General features: G+C 51.1%; 10 protein-coding genes across 10 annotated transcripts; 6 read left to right on the forward strand and 4 right to left on the reverse strand.

Moving 5' to 3' along the window:
• Positions 1–271: 271 nt before the first annotated feature.
• GUITHDRAFT_109045 (hypothetical protein) lies at positions 272–1,050 on the forward strand (the record flags this gene model as incomplete). Its single annotated transcript, XM_005831923.1, has 3 exons — positions 272–321; positions 682–838; positions 973–1,050. The coding sequence occupies 3 exons, from the start codon at positions 272–274 to the stop codon at positions 1,048–1,050; spliced, it is 285 nt and encodes a 94-aa protein (XP_005831980.1).
• A 1,246-nt stretch (positions 1,051–2,296) lies between these two features.
• GUITHDRAFT_163398 (hypothetical protein) lies at positions 2,297–3,211 on the forward strand. Its single transcript, XM_005831924.1, has 2 exons — positions 2,297–3,020; positions 3,072–3,211. Exons 1-2 carry the CDS (start codon positions 2,571–2,573, stop codon positions 3,165–3,167), a joined length of 546 nt encoding a protein of 181 aa, XP_005831981.1. The 5' UTR covers positions 2,297–2,570; the 3' UTR covers positions 3,168–3,211.
• A 322-nt stretch (positions 3,212–3,533) lies between these two features.
• On the reverse strand, positions 3,534–4,651 carry GUITHDRAFT_152819 (hypothetical protein). The gene is made up of 6 exons (XM_005831925.1): positions 4,474–4,651; positions 4,126–4,422; positions 4,021–4,080; positions 3,851–3,905; positions 3,667–3,712; positions 3,534–3,556 (listed from the first exon to the last, which is right to left on the reverse strand). Exons 1-2 carry the CDS (start codon positions 4,618–4,620, stop codon positions 4,213–4,215), a joined length of 357 nt encoding a protein of 118 aa, XP_005831982.1. The 5' UTR covers positions 4,621–4,651; the 3' UTR covers positions 3,534–3,556; positions 3,667–3,712; positions 3,851–3,905; positions 4,021–4,080; positions 4,126–4,212.
• A 428-nt stretch (positions 4,652–5,079) lies between these two features.
• GUITHDRAFT_109047 (hypothetical protein) lies at positions 5,080–6,077 on the forward strand (the record flags this gene model as incomplete). Its single annotated transcript, XM_005831926.1, has 9 exons — positions 5,080–5,127; positions 5,189–5,254; positions 5,304–5,360; positions 5,409–5,431; positions 5,491–5,592; positions 5,643–5,683; positions 5,728–5,813; positions 5,862–5,945; positions 6,000–6,077. 9 exons carry the CDS (start codon positions 5,080–5,082, stop codon positions 6,075–6,077), a joined length of 585 nt encoding a protein of 194 aa, XP_005831983.1.
• A 1,045-nt stretch (positions 6,078–7,122) lies between these two features.
• On the forward strand, positions 7,123–7,537 carry GUITHDRAFT_152821 (hypothetical protein). Its single transcript, XM_005831927.1, has 2 exons — positions 7,123–7,141; positions 7,189–7,537. Exons 1-2 carry the CDS (start codon positions 7,127–7,129, stop codon positions 7,402–7,404), a joined length of 231 nt encoding a protein of 76 aa, XP_005831984.1. The 5' UTR covers positions 7,123–7,126; the 3' UTR covers positions 7,405–7,537.
• Positions 7,538–8,108: 571 nt separating this feature from the next.
• Positions 8,109–9,679, reverse strand: GUITHDRAFT_152823 (hypothetical protein). Its single transcript, XM_005831928.1, has 3 exons — positions 8,826–9,679; positions 8,537–8,781; positions 8,109–8,395 (listed from the first exon to the last, which is right to left on the reverse strand). Exons 1-3 carry the CDS (start codon positions 9,574–9,576, stop codon positions 8,228–8,230), a joined length of 1,164 nt encoding a protein of 387 aa, XP_005831985.1. The 5' UTR covers positions 9,577–9,679; the 3' UTR covers positions 8,109–8,227.
• Positions 9,680–12,904: 3,225 nt separating this feature from the next.
• GUITHDRAFT_109050 (hypothetical protein) lies at positions 12,905–15,126 on the forward strand (the record flags this gene model as incomplete). The annotated part of the gene is made up of 2 exons (XM_005831929.1): positions 12,905–13,366; positions 13,417–15,126. The coding sequence occupies 2 exons, from the start codon at positions 12,905–12,907 to the stop codon at positions 15,124–15,126; spliced, it is 2,172 nt and encodes a 723-aa protein (XP_005831986.1).
• Positions 15,127–15,334: 208 nt separating this feature from the next.
• On the reverse strand, positions 15,335–16,453 carry GUITHDRAFT_109051 (hypothetical protein; the record flags this gene model as incomplete). The annotated part of the gene is made up of 8 exons (XM_005831930.1): positions 15,335–15,379; positions 15,432–15,524; positions 15,573–15,638; positions 15,681–15,746; positions 15,791–15,953; positions 16,005–16,072; positions 16,120–16,198; positions 16,257–16,453. 8 exons carry the CDS (start codon positions 16,451–16,453, stop codon positions 15,335–15,337), a joined length of 777 nt encoding a protein of 258 aa, XP_005831987.1.
• A 571-nt stretch (positions 16,454–17,024) lies between these two features.
• On the forward strand, positions 17,025–18,117 carry GUITHDRAFT_139286 (hypothetical protein; the record flags this gene model as incomplete). The annotated part of the gene is made up of 2 exons (XM_005831931.1): positions 17,025–17,932; positions 17,988–18,117. 2 exons carry the CDS (start codon positions 17,025–17,027, stop codon positions 18,115–18,117), a joined length of 1,038 nt encoding a protein of 345 aa, XP_005831988.1.
• Positions 18,118–18,219: 102 nt separating this feature from the next.
• On the reverse strand, positions 18,220–19,105 carry GUITHDRAFT_71756 (hypothetical protein; the record flags this gene model as incomplete). Its single annotated transcript, XM_005831932.1, has 5 exons — positions 18,220–18,326; positions 18,373–18,483; positions 18,532–18,676; positions 18,725–18,894; positions 18,955–19,105. Coding segments are annotated over 5 exons (684 nt in total), but the record flags the coding sequence as incomplete, so codon positions are not given.
• Positions 19,106–19,783: the final 678 nt, after the last annotated feature.

Below are 19,783 nucleotides of genomic sequence, written 5' to 3' on the forward strand. Positions count from 1 at the left end.
CCTCTTTGTTCGGATCGCTGCATCTTTGCATGACTCGTTGCTGCATTCATCATTGTGCGGCGAAGTTCGGAATGAAATGTTGGCGGGAAAGTGACCACGAGGGGTACGTTGCATGTTGATAGTGGGGGTGGGGGTTGAATATTGTCGAATCCGGTCCTTTCATGTTACAATGAGGGGGTGAGGGTACTGTTGATTCACACGGGTATTTTTTTGCACTACAGTGGGGGTAGGGTATTGGTTTATTTCGGGCATGCTACAAAAATTCTCCGCAATGCTGAAAGAAGTAGAGGGCGAGATGGTAGGAGACAGCATGAAAGCGAGGTTTGATGTAAAGGCTTAATGAACAAGAGTTGTCTGCTGAAAGTCAGGCGCGAAATATGAATTCTGCAACGAGAAAGACGGGAGAATGATCAGATTGTTGCCCGTGTTATGATTCTTTACTAGTGAATATTTGTAGAACATCCCTGACTATGAGACCAGTTTGTAAACCGCAAACATTGTGCTTCGTTTTGATGTATGTGAGAATGTTTTTTCAATAATCTGTTGTATTGTAAGTGATGCGAATGTTTATCGACAAAGAATGCTAGCTTTTGCAAATGACCTTTCCTGAAAAGGACTTTGCAAATTGATGCTTTTCCATCACGGCATTATGTACGACAAGTAACTGATGGAACGATGCAGATTGACCATGTACAACTCTATCGTAAATGTCGTGCACATGGAAGAACTCTTCGCAAATTATGGCAAGAAGAAGCAGCCGGTTAAGATGAACACTGTCCCGGATTTTAAGGATGCCATCCAGAATCCAGAGGAGGCGATGGCGCAAGTCTTGGCTATGGTATTTTCCTTACCCGTTTCATCCGCGCTTGATACCTTATACTTCTGCTTGATGTTTTCCCTCTTGCGTTCCTGTTCGAGTCTACCAACGATCCCCATATGATGCTAATGTGACTCTGAGATATTCCTTTACAGTCTGCCAAGCACAAGACTGTCGGGAGGTTCGATCATGGCTACGATGCACACAGCAGCAAGCCGTTGTCACCATGGTAAAATGTGCTTTCAGCAAGCCGGGGGAAACGTCCGCTTGGTCGAGACGAGCTTTAGTGGTCACGCCGGTGTCGACGGTCACTAGTACGGTCAAACGGTTCAGAAAGTTCTCTTCAGGGCGCCAAGTCGCAGGAACTGTAGATACAATTGCATGATATTTCATTCCACTACATACATTTATTCTTCCTTTGCATGCAGTGCAGTTCCACATGATTTTGGCCAGTGCTGCCAGGCGTGCTGCCCCGGCCCGCCGCCGGTGACCGTCACTGCGGCGCGGCCCTGGCACCCGGGCGACCCGGCGGCGGCCGTGCGGCCGGGCCAGGCTGAGCGGGAGTCTACCGAGGAATTCGAGCCCGACTCGACTCACGCCGAAGATCGGGGTTCGGCGTCCGATCATCGGCGGTCACCAGACTCTCGTGACCGTGACGGGGGCCGTGAACGAGGACGAGGCTGACTCCGGGAGTACCGTCACGGTAGCCCGGCCGCCGGGCTGACCCGGTGCGGCCCGGCCCGGGGCCCGCCGCACTGCCACAGTGCAGTCCGAGCGCGGCGCGGCCCGCGGCCCCGGGGCCGCCGGGCCGCAGTAGCGGGCCTACTAGCCGGTCCGAGGGCCCGTCCGGCCCGGCGCCGGGCCCGGGGGCCCGGACTCCGGGAGGCCCCGGTCGGACCGGGCTGATGAGAGTCGCCGCCGGTGTCCGCTGCCAGTGACTCGCTGCCACGGACTCGCCAGTGACCGTGACGGTTGAGCCCCGGGCCCGGCCGGCCCGGCCCCCGGGTATCAGTGGTCGGATAGTCACCGAAAATCTCTAAAGTACTGATACCAAGAATAGAAAACAATTCGTTGTGATTTGAAACATGACAAGAACTTTTCAAATTATTTTTCCCACTGCAGGATGAAAATTGACCAAAAATGCTACCGGAAATAGAAATGGTGGGTGGGAGTACCCCCACCCCTTTTCATCCCCACAAAGTTCCCTATTTAGTTCATAGTACCTACCCCACCATCAAACTATCAAAGGCAAAGAAGGACCACCCCATCTTTGAGGTACCCACAGATCTCCTGTCAATCTTAAAGGTACCCTACCTCACAATTCTACCCTGAAATTCAGAAATGCTGGTATGAATGTACCGGTACTTTGGCAACCTTACCCCCTTATGATACCAGAAAAGAGTACCGGTGGATCATGGAACCCTATTCCGACGAGGGGACCCCTCCTTCCTCCCAGCCTCCAGCCATCCTGTTGGTTTCAGGTTCAACGATCCTCGCATGGCCTGCTGAGCTTGCAACGACGATCCTCCTGTAGTTCGCCGCATCCTCTGGTCTCCGTGCAGATCCCTTCAGGTTTCACTCCTATACAACAAGTTTCTCCCTTCTCTCTTTTCCAGCTACGAAGAATCTCAAAGGATCAGATAACAAAGAAGTTCAAATCTCTGGAAATCAACACCTCTGAGACAAGCAAAATTCCTTGAAGGCCTCGAATTTTCTTATTTTATTCGCTTCCCTATCAAACGATTAAGTTAAGATGAACCGATTGATTGCAACGTTTTTCCTTCTTTGTTGCATCTCTGTAGAAACGATCGCGTCAAACCAAGACGATGCATTGCAAACCAGCGTGACTCACAATAACATGAAAGCCTTGCATGATCTGGCAAAATCAACGCATTCGAAACAGGCCAGCCTTGCAGTTGCCACTGCATCACTTCAGAAGAAATCATCGGGAAGCCTGCATGATATCTTGAAACATCCGAGCATTGTGCAAAGATTCAACGAGGTAAAGAAGAAAGCTGCAGCGAAAACGCGTTTGGGGATTAAAGCACAAACTTATGCTTCCGAGAATGTCAAGTCAGCTAGTGATGCTACTGAGTGGATGCCATTCGTGCTCCCACCTCTTGGCTTGTGCTTGTTGGGTGGAATTGCGTTTGCAGTGGTTTCCATCAGAAAATGGCAGAAGATCCCTTCAATGCCGACACAGGTAACTTTGATGAGATGTAGATGATTGCATGGAATAACGCCTGTTTGTTAGGGACGCATGGACATCAAGGACATCCAAGAATCTGCTCGGCAGATGAACTCGGGGAACAAAACAAAGGAGATGAAGAATGCATGGGATCACCTATAGAATTTTTTGAGGGGCAGATCATACAATAAATTTTTCCAAAGTGCTATGATGTTGCTATGTCCAAAAGCTATGATAACGTTGCTGTTTCCAAAAGCATGACAAGGTTGCATGTTGTTTCGTATTGTCTCGTTGAAGCCTTGTCAGTATTCCCTGTCGACCGGTGGGTCATGGGAAGCTCCCCAACAACCCGCCATGATAGAGAAGGCTCCAAGACCGGCCGCAACCTATAGAAGCAGGAGTCAGGACCCAACATGTCATCGTGATCGATCTTGTAAGCTCAGCCATGCTACAAGAGTGTCAAGTAGCGCTCACTTTACCGGGTAAAATCGGTGCAGAGGGGTGACGCTTGCAGCCACGCCCCCGAGAACGCCACAGATCCATGCAGGAACCTGACTCCAGCAACTCAGGCAGAAGCAGAGGCAGATCAAGAGGCAGAGGAAGACGGAGACGAAGACGAAGACGAAGAGGAAGAAGAAGGGGAAGAGGCAGGAAGGCCCACAAGGATTGCGATCATGGACAAAGACGCTTCAGGTCCTGCGAAAAAACTTGGGCAGAATCAGAATCGGAAGTGGAGGCAGAGGAGGAGGAGGAAGAAGAAGAAGTAACAAGAGCAAGAGGAATAGGAACAGGAACCGCAGGGCAAGTGGAAGGAGCAGAATGAGAAGAAAGGGAACGTCTCGCACCCTGCTAAGAAAACTCCCCCGATTGAAAATCCCGAAGAAAGAAGCGCCAGCCCGTCTGAAAGCATCATGAGCAGATGCTTATCGCCTACCCCCGAAGTTCTAACAATCTCCCTTCCAACACATGCCTCTTTCTCCCCTCCTCTCCCTTGACCCTGTGCCTCCAAGGATACCGAGCTTCAATTCTGTGAGAGGAGCAAGGATGATGAGAATTAGCAACGTTGTCGTCAAGGCTGCGAGGGCGATCAGAGTCGAGTGGGCCGCTCCTTCACTCTTACCCAACAGCACGGGGTAGTCGTGACGCTGCAGCGAAGTCGCCCCTAGCAGCACCCCACCTGAGGACCGCAGAAGGGCCGCGCTACTGGTCACGCACGTTCACTTGAAATGAGGATTTGACAACCTGCCTGTCCGAGACTCCAGGCTTGAGATTGAAGGTTGTTCGGCCCTTCCTCTGTCCCCTCAAACGCTCCGGCCAAGGTGATGAAGACAAAGGTCCATGCCAGGCATGCGACTGCCGGCGTTCGCCCATACCACACGAGGACGAAGAAGATGATGAGGATGGGTGCGGCGAGGCCCTACCGTGAGTGAAGAGTCAGAGCATGCAGTTCAGCGTGACCTCGCCAAACCTCGCGGGTGAACAAGGTCGAGATCTCATCGGGGTACCTTGACCTCTCCTTGCTCTTCGCTTCCTCGTCGCCCTCGCGATCCTCCTCCTCCTCCTCTCTCTCCGGCCGGCTGCTCAAGACCTGACTCCGTCGAAGAGCTTTCGACATGCTGATGTTTGACTTCATCCTTCCCTTCCGTCGTTACCCTTCCCTCCCGCTCCTTCTTCCATGCGCCATTTCTGCGGCAGCACCACTGTCCTACCCTTTTAATTAGCTCGAGTCAAAGGGCAGCAGGAAGAGGAGCGGCGCCATGGCAAACAGGAGGGGAGGGGAATGTGCTAGCGAGGGGGAAGTAAAGGAGAGCAAGGAGAGTACAGGGAGAGGAGGGCGATGCTTGGAAGAGAGGAGTTGATCGATCAAAGAGATCTAGCGGCACTGCGTCCATCCTTCTCATCGCTACCTTGTGAAAGGGTTTTCGCCCGTTGTGCCTGCCATAGCTGTGTCAAGAGCATAAAGAATGAGGAGACTTTTGAGTTTCCCACCATGATGTTACATGTTCAAATGTGGAGACAATGTAGCGAGGTATTGATGTTTGTTGAGCTGACCCGTTGATAGCTCACTTGAACCATGGGGAGATACACAAGTGCACGTTCATTCGACGATCGAAGTGCAGAGGTTGGTTTGATGTCTGGACGGCAGTCAATAATGTGATGCTGTGATCATGATGTGCCTTCAGGTGCAAGCAGCTCCCACTGAGCAAGAGAAGGAAGAGGCGTCAAAGAAAGATGTCTTGGAGGTTTCGGTGCGACTCTTGTATCCTTTCGCGCTACCGTGTGCTCATTGGAGAGCAGAATGTCATGGGGTCTACAGCAGGAGCTGGCTCCGGTGACTTCCATCAGTACCGACAGGTGATCATAGATTCTTTCTCCTGTCCCCGTCTGACCAGCCCGTGAAAGTCTCGAAGGAAAGAGATGTTCAGGTTGGCAAGGATGGAAGGAGAGGCGCGGAGACAGGTTCCCGAGCTTGCCATGTCGGCAGTGAGCTGAATTTTTCCATCTTGAAGAGAGAAAACGAGGAGTTCGAGAGGAAAAAGCGTGAGCGTGCGGAGGAGGTTGAGAAGAAGCATCAGAAGCGTGTCGAGTATGCAGATCCTCACAAGTCTTAGCTCTCCTGAACGTTTCGCTCTGCAGGAAGAGGAAAAAGAAGAAGATGAAGAAGATGAACAAGGGAGGTAGACGAACGTAAAGATGCAATGCTTCCTTTGATGGTCTGCAGCCAATGCAGGGGCAACCCAAAACCCGAGCGCAGGCAACCAGGACGCCGACGAGGATGATTCAGGAGAAGACGAGGAGGAGGAGAAGGTGTGAACTTCGCTGATTCCCGTCGTTGTTTCCCTGATTGTGTCGCAGAAAACAAGCTTCATCGGCCCAAGCGTTCCCCATGCTCCTGTTCCTCATGAAGTGTTTGTCAACGGATCAGTGGAGGCTGAGAATGTCAGCCTGTTTGTCTTGTCTGCGGTCGGGTCTGTTGAGTTGCTTTTGTCTCAGGTCAAGGTTAAGGAAGTGCAAAACGTGCGCATCGTTGATGTTGATGTGAGAGATGCGTTGATTGCTTTCATCTTGTGACGGCCCAACAGGAATTATGAAGATAGCTTCTCACTCTATCCCTCTCATGCTTTGACTTTCGATCGTTTTTGTGGCTGGGAGAGAGTTGCGGCCGACATGTGAAGGAGGAGAAGCGGCATCTTGCATTAAAGATGAGTGACATCGCGAGCCCTCCTCGCTCTCACCTGCGGGCCCGGCCTCGTCGAGCACGCCCAGGGCAAGTTGAACTGTCACAGGCAGCGTCCTTTTGCCTTCTCCTCCTTCTCTCTCAAGAGTTCGCCGCAAGACAGCCTTGGCGATGGATGTCGGTCGCTCAGCCGCTGCCTTCACGATCACATCCGTCGCTGCTCTGATCCAAATGGTCAAGAGAGCGAGAGAGCAAGGCAAGGAACCTTCGCACGCCGCTGTCACTGTCTTGCAGGCATGTCAGGAGAGCTGTCGCGAGCGTCTCGTTCCCTCCCCATGCTGCGCACACCTCCAACGTCCGCACTGCCTGCTCTCGAACTTTAGCTTCCTTGTCCTGCCGTTGGTGAGGGTCGTGAAACGAGAGCGAGCCTGCACCTTGAGCATTCGGATCAAGCGCTCGGTGCAGGAGGGGTCGGGCCCGCCGTATACTGTCTTGATGGCAGCCAAAGCAGCCAACCTGACGGCAGGGTTGCGCGAGAAGAGATGTTTCTCTATGATCCCTCGTGTGTAGCTGTCGACAACTTCTCCTCTCCTTGCGATGGTCTGCCCCGACGCGTCACACTCAGTCGGCACATGAGGAGAGGCAGGACATGCAGCTGTTGCGCCTTGAACTCGTCTTCTTCGCTGTGAGCCTCGAGGTTTCGACTCAGAATCCTAGTGAACGTTACCCTGTCTTCTTGGTCCTCAAAGCCCTCGGGAGCTGAAATCATCTGCGAAGACGAAGTGAAGAGAGGAGGATCGAGAGGGGGAGGAAGGCACCTCATACATGGCAGCCGATTGCACCTGCAGGAAGAAATCATCTCATACAGAACAACGTCATCACAAAGCTTCACCATCTTAGAATCGCTCTTCAACGCACTCATGAAAGCAAACTTGCTGCTGTCATGGTTGATGCCGAGCTTGACATGAAACTTAGAGCAGGACAGGTAAACGCGTAATGGCATGCCTGTCGCACGAGCTTGATCGCCTCGCACTTGTCAAACATTTCAGCCTCAGGGTCTTCAAGGATGCGCAACGTCTCAATAGCCGCAGCATTCGCCTCCCCCCCGGAACCCTTCTCGTTGCTGTGTGCCAAACAGGGATATCAGTGTTGAGACAGTCAGAGAACAAAGATGGCACTTTCCCGAGTGAGAAGACTTCATCTTTCCTGCTCAGATGCTGAATGTTTGGAGACGAGACACCGAAAAGTGTGCGAGAAGGGTTGGTGACACAAGGCCTCGAGTCATCGTGTTTGATTTCATAAGGTAGGTTTTGAGTGACCAGGTTGTCCAAAGAAGATCTTGTTTCGGTGTACGAGTCCCTGAGATAAGATGTAGAGAGCAAGTTTGACGACGACCTTGCTTCTGACATGTCCAATGCTGTTGTTGCTCCTGCATGACCGTGCCTTTCGTCACCATCCGTTGAGTTTGCATGCGTTATGTTTCTGCCTTGTTGAGATGTCCTTTCTTGCTTTCCTTTGTACCAAGTTGGTTCTCGACTTCTGTAAGAGGATCTCAAACTTCTTTCGTCCATCTCTTCGACGTCAAAGCCATCAAATCCGAAGAATCCCTCATGGCGCAAGAAGCCCCCTTCCCCTTCCCCGTCCTCGTCCTCATCCCTCATCAAGGCAGAGGACATGATGATAGCAGCAGGCTCGAGCCTTCAGAGCTTACTCAGATGGCGGACGATCTTCATCACTCTCGTTTCTACTCGCCCTCCCCTCCTCTTCATCCCGCCTTTCCAGCCATGGACGGTAGTCACAGCAAAGGGCCTCATACCGCACAAACTCATACCGCACAAAAATGATGTGATTCGACAGGCTTTGCCAAGTCATAATGTGACAGCTACGTTAGGCGAGCTACGTTAGGCGAGGCCATGACGTCGGAGAACGATTCCTTGGTTTACTAAACATGTTTGCTGTAGCATAGAAGGCGACAACATCGCAAGCATCGTAGGGATGTTAAAAACTAGAGTTAAAGGAAGGGGTAAGCTAAAGTCGCAGGAGCTCAAACTGCCGCTGCTGAGACGCAAGAATTGGGGATTATGCAAATCGTGTAGCCCACAGGGATCAACTCAGGTGGGGTCCTGGCGATGTCCCAGTTGTTCATGTAGATATGCTTGTCCGAAGTTCCAAATCTCTGCGCAAGGGAGGCCACGGAATCATGCGGTTCGATCTGCACATCAAGTAAGAAGCTGATCAGTGCACGAGACATAGGGATCAGTGAGGAAGTCAGAAGATTGAGGGAGGAGGCGGAAGGGAGAAGGGCGAGAAAAAAGACGAAGAAGAGCTTGTGAGGAAGGGAGTCAGACAGAACCTGGTAGAGATGGCCAATGTTGATCTCCTTGGCAGGAGGGAGGCCGATGTCAGGGTTCAGCAGGTCTGGGTTGAAGTGCCAGACTTGGAGCCAGTTGGTTGCAAATCGCGCAGCGACTTGCACAAGAGAGTCTTCACTCTGCACGTACCACTTGCAACGAGCGACGCTGATGAAGATGCACCCGAGGCTAGACTGAGCCGTTCGAAACGGACCGCCCACATCTTGAGCGACGAAGCATACCTCACCTTGGCAATCGTTAGATAGATAATGACTGGCTGCAAGGAATTACCTGCAAACCCGCCATACATAGAATCAGGAAACCACTGCACCAGACGAGATGTGGACTTTGACAAGGCGTCATAAGGCTCAACCACATTCGAAAGGAATGTTGCTCCCGTCAACGTCAGCCCTTGGGTGTCGAAGGAGATGGCGACCACCTCGTCCGCGTGATTGATATCTCTGAAAGTCACATTGAAGTAAAGTAATTTGCCCATGGTGGTGCTAAGATTTACATGAGGCACAAAGCTGGGTCCCGGATCTTGACGAATGTTATAGAGGATACATCTTTGCGTCGAGGAAAGAGCAGCTGTTGGCTGTTGCCAGTATGTTCCAACGTAACAAAAAACATAATACCCTGCATATTCTGGGACCCACCGAAGGCTCCTTTGTATGATATTGATGCTCACCGTTGAAAAGTACAAGGGAGCAGTGAGAAACGGCGATGAAACGTTGTACCACGATGGGCGCATGGAAAACGAAATGTTGGTGATAGCTGGACCATTGCCTCGCTTGAACAGAATGAAGCCCATCTCGTTAAACTTGGAAGAACATCCTGTTGTAGCCCCAGGAACAACATAGTAACCATCTGCAGTCTTTTGGTTAACTTCCGTTCTAGACTTCGTTACGAACAACTCAGTTACGGCAGGATCACTCGAGCTCCTTTTCACCCACATAGAGACAAATAAACTTCCGTTGTTCACCAAATTGTGAGCCGCATAAGTCAAGGACGAAGATAGAGCATTGGGGTATATGTCATTCATGGTATAGCTACCGTTTTTCAGAATCGGGCGATATCCTGAATTCCAAAGATCAAGAGCCCCAGGCGCATTCAAGAATTGATAGCTTCGAGAATTCGTCTGACTTTTTGATTCAGGATTGTCACAGACGAGGACGATATCCACAATCGCGTCAGAGCCTGTCGATGCGAGCGAAGCTCCTGGAGGCAAGCCATTCGACGGCATTCCAGCCACCTGCTGAGATTGATCCGGTCTGTAGGTTCTAGTTGCTTCAACTGTAAGATTTGAAAACACGTAGTTCAAGACGAGTGGCTGCATCTGAGGATTTTTTACAGTGACTGGTGTCGAGATAGAGAATCCTACCCATCCATCAACATTCTGCAAGGACTTGTCCTGGCTTGACTGGTAATCCGTACCGTCATTTTGTACAGCAAACGGCTGCGGATCCGCGGGTATGTACTGCACTCTCAAATCTATCAGTGTGCTTGCATTGCACTGTGCATATTGCGTCTGTATTGCGGTACAGAGATCTACACGAACCACAAGCTGGCGAATTCCAGTACCTGCTCCAACAGTAACAAGGCCGTTGTTGTCGATGCTAGCTCCGGACATCACCGTGAATTCAGAATCAGGCAAATCCAAATCACTTGCTTTTGCCAATTGATAGGTAATGCTCACATCGGTATTATCATCAACAGGATAATTCGTATTTCCACCGGACAAAACCTTCAATGGGACCCCACCCAAAGCAAATGCATCCTTGGCCAAAACATTGAAACTTCCACCGTTACTCTGACTCACCGTCACCACGGGGAGCGTGCGGGCAACGAGTGAGCTGTGCCTGTTGGTCAAGTCCACGTACGAGACCAATTTATACACTTTGTTGCTGTTGACTGCAAGGTCCTGACCCCTGCAGCAGCCCACAAACGACGCCTTCCAGGGTGTGTTCCAGTACGGCTGATTCGCATCAAGGGAAGATCCCGTGGAAGCTTGGTAGCTGCATTAGGTGTGATCGTGCTGATATGACATGTAAGAAATACAAGAATCACCTGAAGCCTGTCGGATAAAAGTTGGTCTTGCCAACCGGATTGTACGGAGTGGAATACGTGTGGCGAATCATTGTAGTTCCCATAATCCAATTCTCCGACTTCGAAAAGGCGGTGACAACAATATCAACGAAGTACTGCTTTCCATCACCTGAAACACTTGCTTTCACTTTATGGGATGGTATCATAGGAACAGACCTGTGTAGAACAAGATTTGAGAAGTTCCTGATCCGGTGTTGGAATTGCTACCAAAGTATACACCAGTCAACCTGACTTTGTCTCCAACCACCGGGTAATCATCACTTCTAGGATTGTTGCTTTTGCTTACAAAAACCCACTGAAAATTACGACCCCATGCTGTTACCAATTCAAAATCAACCGTGTTGGGTGCAACTCCCGTTTCGTTCACCGAGCGCCACGACAAAGAACCAAATCGATATGAGCCGGCACAGAAATCAAAGAGAGACAAGCAGAGTGCGAAAGATAGTGCCCATGTTGCCTTCGACATTGCTTCGCCGCCCTCAACGCGAGGAGCCTTTTCAGTATCTCCAGTCCCACTCCACCTGCATAGAACTCAACAAACGACACATCCAAGCAAGCGGGGTGACGCATGACTTTCACAACATAAGCAGCAAAGGGGATTAAAACTCAAAAACATTTTTAAGAACCAAGAGATGTTTAAGAACCAAGAGATGAGAACAACACAAACCGCTGCTGCAACTTGACATCCCACACAGAGAAAGCTCAACATCTGCCACTCAAGTCCATACCACATAACCTTTTCAAGAATGCAAGCCCGACTCTCAACAACACTATCTGAACTGTTCTCAACTAAGATAGGTCTCAATATTTCTAACATGATCTCGTCTCCATCAAGTTCGCAGCTGTCCATCTCTTCCTCAACCTACTCCCTTCCCTCTTTTACGCAATGGCCATCGCGGCTGTTGAGAGCGATTAGCTCACTCCACCCCACCCTCTTCGATTGATCGAGGAAAGTACCCGTCCTGTACAAGTACCTACCCAGTTTCCTTGATCTTTTGTGGGGACACCCACGAAATTGATAATTAAACTACCGGTACATAACCTACCCTACCCATTGTTTTACAGTTTTGATCTACAACCGATAGGTCTCATCGGTACAGGTTCCAAATGTTTTGTGTATATTTGAAAAAGAAGAGGACATATTGAAATCAATAATCAAGTGACTGACCCGGCGTCCGGCCGGGCGATCAACCGCTGCCGGCGGCGGCGCCGCCGGGCCCGGTTGAACTTCCGAACTTGAAGTTCACTCAGTGCGGCGAAGCAGCGGAAGCTGCCACGGAATCAGTCCTGAGTCCCGGAACCCCAGCCGAGCAGGAGCTGCTTAGTCTGACAATGCGGCCCTTCAGTTCACCGGGGGGCGGGGGCGGCCGCGCAGCCTCCGAGTCACCCGCCGGTGACCCGCCGTCGGACCCGGACGGACTCGGACCGGTCACCCGGCACCGGCCGGGCGGGTGACCGTAGTGGCCCGGTCCCCGAGCGGCCCGCCGCGCCGGTACGCCGTGACGGTAGCTGCCACTGACCATACACCGCCGGGCGGGTGTGACCGTCACTGGCGTGACGGACAGTGACTCACACCGTGGCACGGTGGCCCACCGTCACTCAGGAAGTGCCGGGTGACTCTCATACTAGTCAGTGCAGGCTTCAGACTGTTTACTCAAAGTCACACAGGCTTCCTGCTTAACTTTGAGTAAAGATTATTACTTCATATCAGGCTGCCTACTTAACTTTGAGTAAAGATTATTACTTCATATCAGGCTTCCTACTTAACTTTGAGTAAAGATTAAATGTGGCTGCCACCCCCAAAAGTACCGAGATAGCCAAAGGTAGGTCCGTACCCTCGGATAGCTCAGGTAACGATGGCCTGCCGCCGCTCACAGCCATGTCAGGGTTTCATGAGCTTCCAGGGATGTAGAAGAAGCATGCAGCGATAGTGAGGCTCCTCAGAAAGCGGGTTGAAGGAGTGTCCTGTTCAGTGAAGTCTGAGGTCACTTCCGCCGCTCGCCATGGAGAGAGTAGTGGATGCTCGAACAGACGCTGCTTCCGAGCTGGTGAACGAGAACGATACGTTGCTGCAAGGAGAGCTAGAGAAGCGAGGAGGGAGTGGACATTCATTCAAGTTCAGGTGGGTAAAAGCCACAAGAAAAGAAATCTCTTACTCAGTCACTCCGAAGACACCAGCGATTACCTCGATACGATATGAAGAGATAACATGGTTAGCTGATGGGTTGAACCATTCTCGAGGGGCAGACAATGATTTGATCGTGATGCCGGCAAGGCCTCCAAAGGCAGATGATGAATCTGGTATACCAAAGTGCTCAGTTCAAGTTGTCTGGAAGAAAAAGCCTGACGAAGAGATCGACAAGAAAAGCCTGGATCTGCAGCATCTTGACTTTGCTCTGGGGACATCGAAGAATGGTTTCTTTCGGGGAAGAATCTTCGTGTTCAGAACTAAGAATGTTGACGAGCTTGAGATGTGGGTTGAAGGAATACAACGATTGTTGAGGTATCACCAGGACACAGAGATCGTGAACCTGAGCAGATTTGAAATGATTCGAAAGACTGTGAGATGGTTCTACGTGGGAGACAGATGTCAGTTCGTTCTGGCAGCAGTGATAGTCAGCAACTTCATCTGCAATATCTTTGAGGCACAGATGCACTCTGCTTCCGGCACAGACGAAGTGTTTGCCATTTTGGATGTGCTCTTCACGATTTTTTTCACGATTGAGGTTTATTGATGTTTTGTTGCATGTTATGTGTAACTGACCGTTTTCTTCAGTTACTCATAAATATGTTTTCAACTTTCTTCTGGGAATTTATCTCATCACGATGGAATTGGTTTGACATGTGTGTTGTTCTGATCTCTCTGATCAGCGTGTTCATAAACAATCTTCCTGGTGCAAACGTGCTGCGACTGCTCCGTTGCTTTCGTGTCTTTCGACTTTTCAATCGAATCAAGAGCTTGAAAATGGTTCTCTTAGCACTGACTGCTTCTATTCCCCCTATGGTGAATGCTTTTGCGCTGGTCTGTCTTGTCATTGCTATTTATTCCATCGTTGCTGTTCAGTTTTTTAAACAGCAACAGCCCGAATTGTTTGGTGATTTCTTTACAAGTATGTTCACCATGTTTCAAGTGATGACTCTAGACAACTGGTCTGATATTGTAAGAGCTCTTTGGCTGCAGACCAATCAAGAATTCGGTGTAGCATGCTTCTTTTGCTCCTTTCAGTTGATTGCAACCATGGTTTTGTTGAACGTTGTCATTGCTGTGCTTCTTGACAACTTTTCGGATGCTTCTAGGGAAGAAGCAATTCAAGAACAAAGTCAGTTTTCTTTCAATGCAGATTACACTCTAGCAAGAATGGTGAATTCTATCAGCAATGCTCGCGACAGCTACGAGCTTGAGGTTCAGATTGACTCCTTGTTCGACAAGCTCTTGCAACTCAATCGTGATAGGATAATGCAGACTTTGACTTCGACTCCTTCAGAACTCAAGAGATTGGGTTACTTTTTCAATCGCTGGAGATGCAGAGGCATAGAAAGGGTTCAGAAGAACAAATTGTCTTTCATGCAGTTTAGAAATGGATTCAAGATGATGAGGTTCATTCCCCCAATCATTATCACTCAAGACTTTTGGAAGAAAAACGTTCAGAGTGCTGGCTTGTGCGATCGGCAAGGTCTGCTCCCCAGAAGCTCATTTCATACACTTTTGAAATGTATGCTCCGACAGCATGACAGTAGCCTGATCAACTTTGCGATGGAGATGAACTTTCAAACTGAAAAGGATCATGCTGCACGTGTCATTTCTGCTGTTCTCGCTGTTATTTGCGATGATCCAGCAAAGGGCATTCATTTGCATCGCGCGGCTTCCGAAAACTGGACTGAAATACACAATATGCTTGATAGTCCGACGGAGACAAAATTGATGGAGACTTTATCAGCCAAACTGAATTCCATGCATGAGCGGTTGGATAAGATAGAAACGGAGCTGAGGGAGAATACCCCTCGGAAAATGCACGCGGCAATTAAAGAGTCGATTGGTAATGGGCACACGAAGCTCAAGGCTAACGGAACTCACAACCTTGTCTCCTCCAACGGGGTGCATCTGTCACGTAGGCGGGGATCTCAAGCGACCACCGGAGTATCCCAAAAGGTCGATCGCAAGGTCAATCATAAATCGTCAGACCTGACAGAGATCAATCGTCAACTTCAACAGTCAGACCTGACAGAGATCAATCGTCAACATCAACAGTCAGACCTGACAGAGATCAATGATCAGCGTTCATCTGTTCCCGAAGAGATAAAGCAAGAGAATGAAGTCAAACGAGTCATCGAAACCTCCCAGGTCAGCTTGGAGACACAGGATGTGCATATGAACATATCGGCGCACCCCATGCTCGACACCCCCAAGGGCCCTGTGAATCAATTCATTGATGGTCTAGTGGAAGGAATTCTCAGTATCGGCAAGTCAGTGAGAAGTTCTGCATAGAGTGAATTTTCGCAACTCAGTATCGATAAGTCAGTGAGATGTTAGGTGTAGATTGAAAGTTTGTAAAGAGTATTTACGACAAGGAAAGTTCATCCGAGTCCGTCCAGGTCATTGCTATCCTCCTCATACGATTTGAAGACCCCTCTCATAATCGGGTGTCCACCCATGGATTCCTGTTGCGGTACAGCTCACTGGGCAGGTCTCAATGTCAACCAACACGCACCTTCTTTTCATTCTCTATCTTGATCTGCGCCTGTTTCGAACGACACATGTTAGAACAGGTAAGATGTTCCAAGGGCCCTTACGTTGACCCGCCACAGTTCTCGCCTTAGGGTATTGTCCGAAGGATGCTTCGCTAAGGATCGTTTGAGTATAGCTGTGGCTTTCTCGTACTGACCCTGATTGCCGTCGGTCAGTTGCCGATCTCCGTAGGCTAATCCACCAACCTCTTTTCTCAAAGTTCTGCTGAAATACGCTACGGCGTTCAGATTTTCTGGATCGATGCGCAGCGCCTAATCAAGTATGCAGCCACTCAACGAACTTCTGTCCATCACCATGGGACTGAATTGACAGACCTTTCTATAAATCTCCTTAGCAAGCGCATAGTTTTCAGCCCAATCCTTCAGATTCCAATCAGACCTTCGAATGTAACACCTCCCTTCACCTCCATCAGAGCCCCGAAGTTGAGCAGCACATGCGCGTTGTTTGGCTCCAACGTCAAGGCGGTTGTCAGGAGCTTGGCAGCTGCCGCACCTGCCGCCTTCTCTCTGTCTTCCTCCCTGCTGCAGTCTCCTCCGCTTCCAAAGTGCTGCACTTCCATAGAAATCCTGCATAGTTGCACATATTCGGCACATTCTGTGGGTCTGGAAAGCGCTCACGATCGCAATCGACATAGAACATCGAAATGACCTAGTGCAAGGGCCATGTTGTAGAGCCTGCTTGCTTCCTTCAGATGACACGTCAGGTCATGGACTGGCATCATGATGAAATTACCGTTCTGTTCACATTTTCGATCAGAGACGCTAGGTTGTTTATGGTGGTGGGATTCTTCGGATTTATCTCAATTGACCGTCTTTGTTTCAATCACGTGTTAATGACTTAATCAATTCTTCTTCATCATCGATTCCGACCTGTACATAGCCTCTGCAATCTGTGCGTTGTTGAGCAAAGTCTCTGCATACAGACCGTAGGTTGCTATCAATTCAGGGGAGTCTGGAGAGTTGGCGAGAGCGTCGTCAAGAATGCGCAGCACTTCCGTCTTGTTCTTCTTGACTTGCAGAGAAGCCTGAGTCAGGGCGATCACACTTGCCGGGTCTGCTGGATTCATCTGCACGGCTCTTTCAAACGCTGTTAACGCTGGTTGAGCGCCATGGTCAGGTCAGGAGAGAAACAATGTCGTGCTCGGACCTTCGACATGCATCCCCTTGCGTTTCAGTTGCATTCCCTTCTCTCTCATGAAGGCGCTCTGTTCAACCCGAACAGAGCCGCCACGCTGTGCGCTGAGCAACAGAAACAATGTCGCGAAAATTGAAAACCTGTTCGCCATGCAACGAGGCTCGTGCTGCGTGTCCTCTTCTTGTCTCTGCTCGTCCCTACTTATGCCTCTGTCTCCTGCTCTCCTCTTCCTTCGTCTAGCCATGCTTCTCCCCCCTCCTCCTCCTCTCCTCGACTTGTCAGTCCTTCCCCTCCGTTGTCCTACGAGCCAACGAGCAGACTCAACGGGTTCTGAGGCAGCCTTATTAAAAAACTGTCGGGAGATGGCGAGGAGGGCGGTGGTAGGCTGTCTCCTGGCGCTGGTATGCTTGAGGGGGAGCGAAGGGCAGCTCAAGGGCAGTATGCAGCATGCTTGTTTCGCAGCTTTATCACAGTCTCTTCCCCGTCCTCCTCGCCATGCTGCAATGGGGGTCGACGTGACCAGGCCTCCCCGGCGAGCTCAAGGGATTGTTGCTACAGGGAGGTCAGCAAGGACGGACGTGAGGATGCTGTCGACCTGGTTTGACGTGCGGGGAGTGAAGTCTTCGGATTCTTCAAGGCTCTTCGCCATCGCCCAGGAGCTGCAGGTGAAGCCTCCGCTCCTCGCTCCCAAGTGGGTGTGGAAGATGGCGTGGGAGACGTTCCGCGTCATGCTCAAGGCGCTGCATGCGTTTGACCCGCTGTCAGCATGGGACAATCACTTCAATCTCTCTGTGCTATGGTGGAAGGCGATCGCAGGCAACACTCGAGGGTCCAAGGTCGCTGACGGCGGCATAGCATACGACATGCTCCCTGCACTCACGCGGTGGATCGTTGGATGGCCGTTGTGTCTCCTCTTTCCTCGGCTGCACCATCAGAATGTAGCGATGAGAACCTCGTTCTTGAGCAGGGAGTGCGACCTTGTCATCCGCGAGAACATGGAGAAGAAGCTGAGCACGAGGATGGTAGTTGTAGGTGCGGGTTTTGACACCCGCGGGTTTAGCACGCGGGGGATAGAGCGAGTGATCGAGATCGATCTACCAGCTGTTGCCTCGTTGAAGCAGAGGATGCTACACGAGCGTCTCTTCAAGAGACGACCCTCCCTGCGGCAGGTTCACTACACCTCCATCGGGGTAGACCTGAATCAAGTGGAAAAGTTCGAACGACTTCTTGAGGAAGCGATGGCGAGCGAGTCAGGGGCGACAAACTGCCACACCATCTTCGTCTTCGAGGCTGTCTTGGCGTATCTCGACGAGGGTGTGGCAGAGAGACTGCTGGGGGCGTGCAGGAGGGTGGGGTCGAAGCACAGCGACTCGATCTCCCTCTGCTTGGCTGATAGGCTGCCTCTCTCACGGTAAGGCTCCTCCTCCGAGCTGTAAAACTTTCTGATCCGGGTGCTGCTGCTCCAGGGGTGAAGACAGAGAAGCGGCCGCGAGTCTGCTGGCGGGGTTGGGGTTTGAACTGGGAGCATGGATGCCGAAACCTGGGATAGCGCGACACATGGCGTCAGCGCGGGGCAGAGGAGGGGGCGAGGAGTAGGAGGGGCAGCATGGTAGGTGACACGTAAGAATAAGACTGACTGCTTTCATTCGTCGACCTGCTTTCAGTCACAAGGGGGCGATTGCTTCCCAGTGGAGAGAGTCAGGAGATCCCAAAGTTGTCCATCCCTTCCACCACAACCCGTTGGAAGGCTTGAATCAAGTCATCCCGAGTTTGATACTCGGGTAGTACAATCTCTGCAAAGCAAGCTGAAGAAAAGGGTGAGAAGGCATTCGAACATCTCTCTCACATTACTGTGCGCGGTTGGCAGCCTCGGAAGTGGCAGCTCTGTCTTGCAGATCCGAAACTTGTTGGGCATGCGACGGAAACCTCCGGCAGGGGGGCGAGACAGCGCGCAGGAGAATTCTTGAGCAGTTCTTGTCAGTCCGATCCACAACAGCAGCATCGTCTCACTGAGGACACAACATCTGAACTCGTTGCTCGCCTGCTCCAACATCTCGAAGAACCACTTGACGACGTTGTCACTTGCCTTCCAGCCTACCAACTCTGTGTGCTTTCTCCAATCATCCACATCAACCTCGCACGTTCCACTGATGATCTGCAGACAAGGTCATCGGAACGTGAATCTCTGCTGCAATGACATCACCGTAGACAAGTCTTCTACAGTGATGGCTTCATACACGTTTGAGGGGATGCAGGAGTTGAAACCTTCGCGCATGGCGCGGAGCTGCTGCCGAACAGCTCTTGTTGTCCTGCAACTGACCACAAGCGACACAAACTCGTTCTTGTTCGTTTCGTTCACATACATCGCCTGACCTGCGGTCAGTGTGAGTGGGTAGAGCAGGTCATGGCACAGCAGGGAAGCTGCCGCTGTACCTCCTGGTTTCAACGGGATCTCATGGACCTTGCCATTGCTTTCCATGCAGTGCTCAAAGGTCAAGTTGAGATCTTTCACAGGGTTGTTCACGATCCACTTGAGGTTGCTGTGAACTTCCTTGTCGACCTCCTTCAAGTCCTCTAGCTCCACCGACTCCCCGAGAAAGAACTTGAAGATGCTGCGCTACTTGTCAAAATGAGCTCTCCCACCCCACCTGCCGTCTACCTCCTGGTCAGCGTGAAACCGACGGCCACGTCATAGAGGGCAGCGAACGCCTGAGAGCAAGTCAGCTGGACGCCTGCTGGGCTCTCCTTACCAAGAATTGACCGCAGAATCGAAACACTCGAAGGTGATCGCCGAGGTGATAGATCCTGTTGCTGCTGGGGTCGATCTCAAGGCAGCAGCCGCTGGGAGTGACCCGGAAGAAACCAGCCGAGGGGTCAAAGAGCTGAGAAGACACTACCTGGAACCACCTGGTCGGGGAGGAGGCTCAGAGCAGCAAGGCAAGAGGAGGGGCTAGGTTGCTCACTCTCTGGTGACTCCATGACCTGACGCTGGTTCTCCCTCAAACCTCACGTTCAGTCCTGCGACCTGCATGAGGACCTGACAAGTAAGAGCCCAGTACTCACTGACTCTCGGGAGGCTGCTCTGATGCCTGAAGGCCAGCATGCTATCCCTCAGGGCCTGACTCCTCCTGCAGATGATCCGAAGCCCTGGGAGAGTCTCGGACGACATGCCCCACTCTATGCCCTCCCCTTGGTTCCCCAGCTCGGTGAGGGCGAAGTTTGCGGCCCGGTGCCTGCGAGAAGAGAAGGTGAGGAGAAGGAG

This window comes from Guillardia theta (genome assembly GCF_000315625.1).
Source record: "Guillardia theta CCMP2712 unplaced genomic scaffold GUITHscaffold_37, whole genome shotgun sequence".
NCBI lineage: Eukaryota > Cryptophyceae > Pyrenomonadales > Geminigeraceae > Guillardia > Guillardia theta.